General features: G+C 63.7%; 1 protein-coding gene across 1 annotated transcript; it reads left to right on the top strand.

Moving 5' to 3' along the window:
- Nucleotides 1-365: 365 nt before the first annotated feature.
- PYGM (glycogen phosphorylase, muscle associated) lies at nucleotides 366-9880 on the top strand. Its single transcript, XM_050339224.1, has 20 exons — nucleotides 366-608; nucleotides 1688-1789; nucleotides 2159-2237; nucleotides 2684-2787; nucleotides 2987-3118; nucleotides 3513-3624; nucleotides 4108-4190; nucleotides 4635-4778; nucleotides 4861-4953; nucleotides 5309-5455; nucleotides 5920-6083; nucleotides 6507-6621; nucleotides 6716-6817; nucleotides 7069-7216; nucleotides 7672-7730; nucleotides 7989-8130; nucleotides 8360-8567; nucleotides 8760-8894; nucleotides 9139-9205; nucleotides 9720-9880. The coding sequence occupies exons 1-20, from the start codon at nucleotides 366-368 to the stop codon at nucleotides 9861-9863; spliced, it is 2523 nt and encodes an 840-aa protein (XP_050195181.1). The 3' UTR covers nucleotides 9864-9880.
- The last annotated feature ends 281 nt before the right edge of the window (nucleotides 9881-10161 follow it).

The following is a 10161-nucleotide window of genomic DNA, read 5'->3' as shown; positions in this document are numbered from 1 at the left end:
ATGAATGGAGCGTGAAAGGGGCAGGGCCGCCAGGGGGCGCTGTCGGGGCGTGGCAACGCTCAGGGCTCCGTCCCTCATGAATAATTAATGAGCCGAGTCGCCATACAGTAGGGATGGAGGCGCGTTCTCCCACGAGCCCCGCCCCCTCATGAATAATGAAGCACCCACGCGCTCATAGCGGCGGGGGCGCTGCCGCCGCCGCCTCCAGCCCGGAGCCCCCCCAACCCGGAGCCCCCCGGACCCCCTAGCCAGGTGCAGCCTCCCCAGAGGCTCCCGATCCCGGTGCCCCCCAGCCCCTGACGCCCAGGGACCCCTCAAAGCCCCTCCGACTCCGCGGTGACATCGCGCCCCCCATCACTGTCATCATGTCTCGACCGCTGACCGACGAGGAACGGCGGCGGCAGATCAGCGTGCGGGGGCTGGCGGGGGCCGAGAATGTGGCGGAACTGAAGCGCAACTTCAACCGGCACCTGCACTTCACTCTCGTCAAGGATCGCAATGTCGCGACACCGCGCGATTACTACTTCGCGCTGGCCCACACCGTGCGCGACCACCTGGTGGGGCGCTGGCTGCGGACACAGCAGTACTACTACGAGAAGGACCCCAAGGTGGGGGAAAAGGGGGTCCCGGAGGGGCTGAGGGGCGTCTAGGGGCTGTGCACCCAGCAGTGCTGCTACAAGAAGGACCCCAAGGTGGGGGAAAAGGGGGTCCCGGAGGGGCTGAGAGGCGTCTAGGGGCTGTGCACCTAGCAGTGCTGCTACAAGAAGGACCCCAAGGTGGGAGAAAGGGGGTCCTGGGGAGGTCTAGAGAGGACCTGGGGAGGCCTGGAAAGATCTAGGGAAGGGTCCTTGGGGACTGGGGGGTCTCGTGGTGGGCTGGGGGGTCTGGGAGCTGCACGCCCAGCAGGTGCTGCTACAACAAGGATCTCAAAGTGGAGGAAAGGGGGGTCTAAAGAGGTCCTGGGTGGTTCTGCAGTGACTGGGGGGGCTTCTGAGGGGGGTCTTAGGACTCTGGGCACTGTGCACCCAACAGTGCTACGATGAGAAAGACCCCCAAGGTGGGTCAAAGGCATCCTGGGGAGGTCAGGGGGAGTCTGAGGCATCCTAAGAGGGTCTGGGGGCTGCACAGGCAGTGCTACGATGAGAAGGACCCCAAGGTAGTGGAAAGGGAGGCCATGGGGAGATCTAGGGAGATCCAGGGGGGCCTGGAAGGATCTGGGGAGGTCCTTGTGGTAGTAGCAGCGGTGTTACTACGAGAAGGACCGCAAAGTGGGGGAAAGGAGGTTCTGGAAGGCTCTGGGGGGTCCTTGGGGGAGTAGCAGCAGTGTTATTATGAGAAGGACCCTAAGGCACTGGGAGTCTGGGGGCAGCTGTAGGTCTGGGGGGAGCAGACTGGGGGGGCAGGTTCGGGGGCATGTGAGGAGGACATGTGCATGTCTGGGGGGTCAGGTATGGGGGCTCTCAGGCTTGGAGAGGCTGTATCTTTGGGAGTGTAGGTTTCGGGGTACATTTTGAGTCCGTTCCCTCCCGCCCAGTTAATTTTATCCTGACCTTTCCCACTGACCCGCAGCTGCCATTTAATCCCGACACCGGATAGCGGGGGAGGCGGCGTGGCGGGGGTGTCCTGGAGCTGGAGGGAGTCCGTGACCTCCGTGACCCCTCAACCCCTGCCCCCCGTGTTCCCCCAGCGCATCTATTACCTGTCCCTGGAGTTCTACATGGGGCGCACTCTGACCAACACGATGGTGAACCTGGCGCTGCAGAGCGGCTGCGATGAGGCGCTGTACCAGGTGGGAGGTGGGAGGATCGAGGGGTCTGGGGGCCGGGGACCCTGGGAGGGGGCCGGGGGCTGCAGAGTGACTGCGATGAGGTTCTGTTCCTGGGGGTACCGCGGGAGGGAATTTGGCGGGGACTGTGGGGAGCGGAAGGGAATGGGGAGACACGGGGGAATATGGGGGACACAGCAGGGGATCAAGCAGGGTTTGGGGGGGACATGGGAGAGGATGGGGGACTGGAGGGGAGGATGGGGGCACAGAGGGAACAAGCAGGGGAAATGAGGAGGATGTGGGGGGATGAGGAGGGGGACACAGAGGGACGGGCGGGGGGCATGGAGAGGGATGTTTTGAGGTGTCCCCTGACCCCATCTTGTTCCCTCCCAGCTGGGGCTGGACATGGAGGAGCTGCAGGAGATCGAGGAGGATGCAGGGCTGGGAAACGGCGGCCTGGGGCGGCTGGCAGGTCAGGGGGGGATTATAGGGGCACTGAGGAGGTCCTGAAGGGATCCTGGGGGGTGACAGGGACCCAGGGGGTTGGGGGGGCCCTGTGATGTCCCTGGTCCCCACGATGGCCCTGGGATGCACCCACTGTCCTCCCCTAAGTGACACCTGGTCCCCGAGATCTCCCTGCTCCCCCCCAGTCACCAGGATGTCCCAATGTCCCCCTCTTGGTGACATCCCTGTCCCCATGATGGTCCCAATCACTGGGAACTCCCTGTTCCTGGGATGTTCCTGTCCCTCCCTGTCCTCCCAGCCTGTTTCGTGGACTCCATGGCCACCCTGGGACCCCCCTAACCTCCCCTGCCATGCCCAATGTCCCTGACCCCCCCAATGACCCCAAATGACTCCCTGACGACCCCCAATGTCGCTGACTGTTCCAATGACCCCTGAACCCCCTGTCTCCCCCAGCCTGTTTCCTGGACTCCATGGCCACCCTGGGACTCGCTGCCTATGGATACGGGATCCGCTACGAGTTCGGGATCTTCAACCAGCGAATTGCAGGGGGGTGGCAGGTGCGGGGGGGCCGTGGGGGACTGGGGGAGGCTACAGGGCTTTGAGCGTCCTGGTGAATTCCTGGAGGCTGATGTGGGGTGTGTCTCAGGGGTTTTGGGGTCCCCCAGGTGGAGGAGGGGCCAATGACCAGGGGTATGGGGTCCCTGGTAGGTCCCGGGGGAGGGGTTGGGGGTCTCAGGTGTTTTGGTGTCCCCCCAGGTGGAGGAAGCCGACGATTGGCTGCGCTACGGGAATCCCTGGGAGAAGGCGCGTCCCGAGTACACGATCCCAGTGAGGTTCTACGGGAGGGTGGAGCATGGCCCGGGCGGGGCCAGGTGGCTGGACACACAGGTGAGGGGCACAGGTGTGATACAGGTGTGCTAAAGGTGTGATACAGGTGTGTGAATGGAGGGGAGCACGGCCCGCGTGGGGCCAGGTGGCTGGACATGCAGGTGAGGGGCAGAGGTGTGCAGAAGTGTGACACAAGTGTGACACAAATGTGGCACAGGTGTGCACAGCTGTAATACAGGTGTGATGCAGGGGTGTCACAGGTGTGTACAGGTGTGGTACAGGTGTGTGTGTGTGTGTGGAGCACAGGCCAGGCAGGGGGGCAGGATGGTGCTGTGCTGCAGCTCAGAGGGGTACCCTGTTTCAGGGGGGGTTGTGTGTGTTTTGGGGGGGTCTGCCTGCGTTTGGGGGGGTTGTGTGTGTTTGGGGGGCCCTGGCACACTGGTCTGTCACACAGGTGGTGCTGGCCGTGCCCTATGACACCCCCGTGCCCGGGTACCGCAATAACACAGTGAACACTCTGCGTCTCTGGTCGGCCCGAGCTCCCAATGACTTCAACCTCAAGGACTGTGAGTGCCCCAAAACAGCCCAAGCCCACCACCTGGAACCCCAAATACCCATACTGACTGCCCCCAGGCCCCCCTGAGGACCCCAGGGCTACCTCCGAGAGCCTCCCTGCACCCCAAATGCTTCCCCAAATCTTCCAGGGCACTGATGTACCCCCAATACACCCTGATTGTCCCCCACTGCCCTTGTCCCCCTCCCTAAGCCTCACCCAAGCCTCCCTGCCTCCCTCTTCCCCTCTATGTACCCCAAAAGCCCCTCTTAGGGCAGTGATGCCCCCCCATCTCCCCCTGGAGTTCCCCCCCTTCAACCTCCCCCAGGGACCCCCTCCCTGCACCCCGAAATGTTCGCCAGACCCCCAAATGTCCCCTCCAGGGCAGGGATGCACCGTCAAACACCACCTTGCTCCCCACCAAACCCCCCCGTTCCTAAACCCCCTGGGGGCCCCCAAACCTCGGGCCCCCCCCCGACCTGCCGTGTCTCTCCAGTCAATGTCGGTGGGTACGTCCAGGCCGTGCTGGACCGAAACCTGGCAGAGAACATCTCCCGTGTGCTGTACCCCAACGACAACGTGAGGGGCTGGGGGGCAGCTGGGGGCCTGGGGATCCTGGGGGCTGGAGAGGGGCCTGGGATCCCCAGGGGGGCTGGGAACACCCCCAAACCTGGCAGAGAACATCTGCCCTGTGCTGTACCCCAATGACAATGTGAGGGGCTGGGGAGGGCTGACAGGGTTCCTTGGAGGTCCTGATGGATTCTGAGGGGTCTGGGGAGTGCTGGGACACCAGCATTTGGGGCACCCCCAAACCTAGTGGAGAACATTTCCTGCATACTGTACCCCAATGATTATGTAAGGGGTTGGGGGGGAAGGCCTTTGGGGGTCCTGGAAGTCCCTATGAGGGGTCTCATGGGGGGGCTACTCCTGTTTTTTCAAGGACAAGGAGCTGAGGTTGAAGGAGGAGGGATTTGGGGGGCAGTATGGGGGTCTCACAGAGGGGCTATGGGGGGGTTATCTCAGTTTTTCGAGGGGAAGGAGCTGAGACTGAAGCAGGAATACTTCGTGGTGGCGGCAACACTCCACGACATCATTCGGCGCTTCAAATCCGCCAAATTCGGGAGCCGTGACCCTGTGAGAACATCCTTCGAAACCTTCCCTGACAAGGTGAACCCCAACCCTTCCACGATCCCTCTGGGACACGCCCAAACTTGCCTGGAGCCCCCTGTGACCCCCCTGTACCCCCCAGGTCGCGATCCAGCTGAACGACACCCACCCGTCCCTGGCCATCCCGGAGCTGATGCGGATCCTGCTGGATGAGGAGCGGCTGGGCTGGGATGAGGTGGGGGACAGGGGCACCGATGGGGAGGGACATTGGGACCCCATGGTGGGGGGTCCCTGAAGGCTGCAGGTCCTCCGGGCTCTGTGTTCCCCCAGAGAAGGGGGGCAGGGGGACCCCAGGAGTGTCCCCAGGTGGGAGGGTGATGGTGTGTGCTAGGGGCTGTGGGATGCTATGGGGGGCTATGGGTCCCCCCTGTGCCCCCACCATGTCCCCCCAGGCCCAGGACGTCACAGTTCTCATCTACACAAACCACACAGTGCTGCCTGAGGCTCTGGAGTGGGGCCGTGGCTGGGGGGCCATGGGGAACCGTGGGGCAGGTTTTGGGGGGCTGCGAGTCACTGTGGGTCCCCCCCAGGCCTGGAACATCACGGTTCGTACCTGTGCCTACACCAACCACACGGTGCTGCCCGAGGCCCTGGAGCGGTGGCCGATCCACCTCCTGGAGTCGCTGCTGCCGCGGCACCTGCAGCTCATCTACGAGATCAACCAGCGCTTCCTCGACGTGCGTGGGGGGCAATGGGGGGCTTGGGAGTGAGAGGGTGGGGGCACTCGGGTCTGGGGGCACCTGGACCCTTGAAGGGGAACCTGGGGCCAGGGGGCCTCAAACCCCTGGGCTCTTGTGGAGTAGATGGGGCACAGGTGGGGCCAGACCCCTGGGCCCTTGGGGAGCACCTGGGGGACACTGGGGGGGGGCATTTGAGGGACAGTGGGGAGCAAGGGGGTGCCTCGGTGGCTGAGGTGTCCCTGGGGCAGCAGTGGGGGGAACCTGGGGACAGTGGGGCCAGTTGGGGCAGGTGGGGCCAGTTGGGGGTCCCAACCCCTGTGCCCACCCTCCCATTGTGTCTATGCCTCATTCCCCTGGAACAGTTGAGTCTCTGGGTTGGGCAGAGGGGGCGGTGAGGGCAGTGGGTGCAGTGGAGGACGTGGTGCACCCTCCCAACCCCCTGTGCCCCCTTTTTTCCCCAGCGTGTCTACGCCTCATTCCCCGGGGACCACGACCGCCTGCGCCGGATGTCGCTGGTGGAGGAAGGCGCCGTCAAACGCATCAACATGGCCCATCTGTGCATCGTGGGGTCCCATGCTGTCAACGGTGTTGCTGCCATCCACTCCCAGATCCTCAAGGACAGCGTGTAGGGGCCCCCCCGGCACTCCAAAATCCCACAGCCCCTTGGCTTCCCCCTTGCCCCTCACAGCCCCCACTTCTGACTGTCCCACCATCAACTCCGCTACCCTCATCCACTCCCAGGTTCCCAAGGATGCTGTGCACAGACCCCACAGCCCACAAATCCCCCTCGACCCCTCACAGCTCCCCCAGCTCACCCCCAGCCCCCCACATCCCTGTGCAACCCTCCCATCTCGTTGTGCCTCTCAGCCTTTTCCTGTTGTTCCTTGTCCCACCTTCATCCTCCTCCCTGTCCCCATCCCTGGGGGTCCCTGTGACTCTCTGGATCTCCCTATGGGTCTCTGTGGGTTTCTGTGATTCTCTGGATCCCCCTGAGGATCCCTGGGGTCCCTGCCATGTCCCCCCATCCCATATGCTGCCCCCCATCCAGGTTCAAGGATTTCTACCAGCTGGAGCCCAAGAAGTTCCAGAACAAGACAAATGGGATCACCCCGAGGCGCTGGCTGGTGCTGTGCAACCCCGGCCTGGCCGAGGTCATCGCACAGGTGAGGGCTTACCTGGGCTCCATGGGACCACTTGGGACCACCCAGGCTCACCTGGACTCACCTGGGCTCATCTGGGGGTCCTCCCCTTTCCCAGCGCATCGGGGAGGATTTCGTGTCCGACCTGGACCAGCTCCGGCGGCTCCGGGACTTCGTGGACGATGAGAGTTTCATCCGTGACGTGGCCAAAGTCAAGCAGGTAAGGGGGAACGGGGGCTTGGGGAAAATTTTGGGGTCCCCATGGGTTTAGGGGGTTCTGGGAGGTTCCATGAGGGTCCCAGCAACCCCTCCCCATTCCTGGAGAACAAGATGAAGTTCATGGTGTACCTGGAGAAGGTGTCGGGGGTGTGGGTGAACTGGCCCTGGGGGGGCTCTGTCAGGCTGTGGGGGCTCAGGGGGTGCTGTGGGGTCCTGGCCATCCCCAACTCCCTCAGTCATCCCCCCCTGCAGGAGAACAAGGTGAAGTTCGCAGCCTACCTGGAGAAGATGTCGGGGGTGCGGGTGAACCCCGCCTCGCTCTTTGATGTTCAGGTGAAGCGGATCCACGAGTACAAGAGGCAGCTGCTCAACTGCCTCCACATCATCACCCTCTACAACCGTGAGTGGGGACTCCCAGGGACGCCCAAACCCAGCCAGTACTGCCCCCCAAACACCCTGAACCCCCATGGGACTCCCCAGCCAGAGACAGCCCCCTGAGACACCCCAGACACCCCAACAGGGACCCCAAATGCCTCCACATCATCATCCTCTACAACCATTAGTGGAGACACCTGGGCACCCCCAAATCTCCCTGGGACCCTGCCACACCGGGACAACCCCCTGGAGTCCCCCCAAAAACCACCCACTGGGACCCAGCCCCTGGCAGCCCCCTGGAACCCCCAGCTGTCTCCACGACATCACCCCCTACACCCACGAGTCCCCACCCAAAATGGGCGGGACTCTCCCCAAGGACAGTGAGAACCCACCTGGGGGCCCCAGTGTCCACCCCCTTCCCTATTTGGGGGCTCTTCCCTGATTTGTAGCCCCCCATTTTGGGGTCCTCTCCCATTTCAGGGATCAAGAAGGACCCTGGGAAACCCTTCGTGCCCCGAACCATCATGATTGGGGGCAAGGTGAGGGAAGAGCCTGGGGAGTTTGGGTGGTTTTGGGAGGGGCCTAGGGGAGTTCAGGGGGTTTTTGGGGATTCCTGGGGGCAGCTGGGGGGCTGGGGGTGCTCAGAGGGGTCCTGTGGAAATTTGAGAAGCTTCGGGGGGCTCTCTGGGGGCTTGGGAGGGTCCTGGTGCATGTGAGGGGTCTCTGGGGGCTTGGGGGGGTCTCTGGGGGTCCCATCGAGTTTTGGGGTGCCCCTGACCTTCCCATTCTCACCCCAGGCAGCCCCTGGGTACCACATGGCCAAGATGATCATCCGGCTGGTGACAGCGATTGGGGACGTGGTGAACCAGGATCCGGCGGTGGGAGATCGGCTGCGGGTGCTGTTCCTGGAGAACTACCGGGTGTCCCTGGCTGAGAAGGGTGAGGAATTCCAAAACCCCCCAGCGAACCCCCAAAACACCCCGTGAACCCCAAAAACACCCCCAAGCCCCTGAAACCCACCCTCAACACCCAAATCCCCACTTCAGTGGGGGGGCTGTTACTGGAGAACCATTGGATGTCCCTGCTTGAGAAGGGGGACACACACCCCAAAACACGCCCAAGCCCCAACACCTGCCCCAAACACACCCCCGCGTGTCCTGCCCCGCAGTGATCCCAGCGGCCGACCTGTCAGAGCAGATCTCCACGGCGGGCACGGAGGCCTCGGGCACCGGGAACATGAAGTTCATGCTCAACGGGGCCCTGACCATCGGCACCATGGACGGGGCCAACGTGGAGATGGCGGAGGAGGCGGGCGAGGAGAACCTCTTCATCTTCGGCATGAGGGTGCCTGACGTCGAGGCGCTCGACAGACAGGGGTGGGGGTCCTGAGGGATCGGGGGGTCTCCCCGCTGCATCCCACAAAACCCCCATAGCTCCCATGGCACCCACTGAACCCCAGCGTACCCCCGTGGTGACACGGGATCCCCACCCCCATGGACCCCACTCGTACCCCCCCCAGTATCTCACCTGTGCCCCCCCGTCTCTCCCCTGTGCCCACCTGTGCCCAGGTACCGCGCCCAGGAGTTCTATGACCGCCTGCCCGAGCTCCGCCAGGCCGTGGACCAGCTCAGCTCTGGCTTCTTCAGCCCCCGCCAACCCGACCTGTTCCGCGACATCGTCAACATGCTCATGAACCACGACAGGTCCCACAGGGGGCGCTGTCGGGCCGCGAGTATCGCGACAAGGGCGCTGTCGGGGCAGGGCCCTGTCGGAGGGAGGCGGCGGGTTGGGGTCTCCTGGGTGGGGGGTCCCCAGGCCATGGAGGACCCGGTTTCTGGGGATCTGGGGGAGTTGGAGGTGGGGGTGGACTTCAGATGTCAGACCCCCCATGACTAGGGGGGGTCTTGGACACCTGGGCCCGCCCTGACTCCCCCGATCTCCTCCCAGGTTCAAGGTGTTCGCGGATTACGAGGCGTATGTGAAGTGCCAAGAGAAAGTCAGTGCCCTCTACAAGGTGGGGACCTCCCCAAAAGTGACCCCCCCCAAAAGGGACTCCGCAAAAAAGAGACTCCGCAAAAGGGACCCCCAAAGTGACACCCCCAAAGGGACCACCCCAAATACATGGGGAAGTGATGGGGGTTTCAGGGGGTTCCCAAAACCCTGGAGGGGGAACAGAGGGGTTTTGGGAAGTCCCTAAACCCTAGGGAGGGGATGGAGGGTACCCAAAACCCCATTGGAAGAAATGAGGGGGGCATTAAGGGGCTCAGGGGCTTCCCCAGGTGTCCGTGAGGTTTGTGAGGGGGACAGCGGGTGCAGAAGAGGGTGGGGGGATCCAAGGGGTCCCCAAAACCCTGGAGGGGGTACAATGGGGTTCCCAAATCCCATGGGAAGAGAAGGGTTGGACACGGGGCTCGGGGTTGTCTGGGAGGGGACTGCGAGCCACAGGCAGGGGTGGGGAGCTCCAAGGGCGTTCCGGGGGGTACTTCTGGGGTTCCGTCCCCCCCTGACCCCCTCGGCCCCTCCCCCAGAACCCACGGGAATGGACCCGGACCGTGATCCGGAACATCGCGGCCTCTGGGAAGTTCTCGAGCGACCGGACGATCGCTCAGTACGCGCGGGAGATCTGGGGCTGCGAACCCTCCCGGCAGCGCATTCCCGCCCCCGACGAGTAGGGGATTCCCCCCGCCCGGGACCCCCCCGGAGCCCTCCGCCCGGGCAGTGCTGAACCCCCGCACCCAGGGACTGCCCCGACCCCACCGTGTGCCTTCAGCCCCCCCAGATCGCCTCCCCCCAACTGCTCCAGACACCTGGGACCCCCCTGGACCCCACCACGTCCCTTGGCCTCCCTAAATCCTGCCCCCTCAAATTTACTGGGAGGGGTCAGGGCGATCCCCGACATTTGGGGCAATTTGGGGCTCATTTGGTCATTTTTAATTAAGGGAGGGTCCCCCTCTGCCTCCACCTCGGGGA

This window comes from Myiozetetes cayanensis, unplaced genomic scaffold, assembly GCF_022539395.1.
Source record: "Myiozetetes cayanensis isolate MyiCay16 unplaced genomic scaffold, myiCay2020 scf89, whole genome shotgun sequence".
Lineage (NCBI taxonomy): Eukaryota > Metazoa > Chordata > Aves > Passeriformes > Tyrannidae > Myiozetetes > Myiozetetes cayanensis.
Note: the sequence above shows the minus strand (reverse complement) of the source record. Positions and strands in the feature narration are given on the sequence as shown.

Coding starts and splice junctions, on each gene's coding strand:
- PYGM (XM_050339224.1), top strand. CDS start 366: ATGTCTCGACCGCTGACCGACGAGGAACGGCGGCGGCAGATCAGCGTG. Junction 2,788..2,986: donor GAATTGCAGGGGGGTGGCAG/GTGCGGGGGGGC, acceptor GTGTCCCCCCAG/GTGGAGGAAGCCGACGATTG. Junction 6,084..6,506: donor CAGATCCTCAAGGACAGCGT/GTAGGGGCCCCC, acceptor CCCCCCATCCAG/GTTCAAGGATTTCTACCAGC.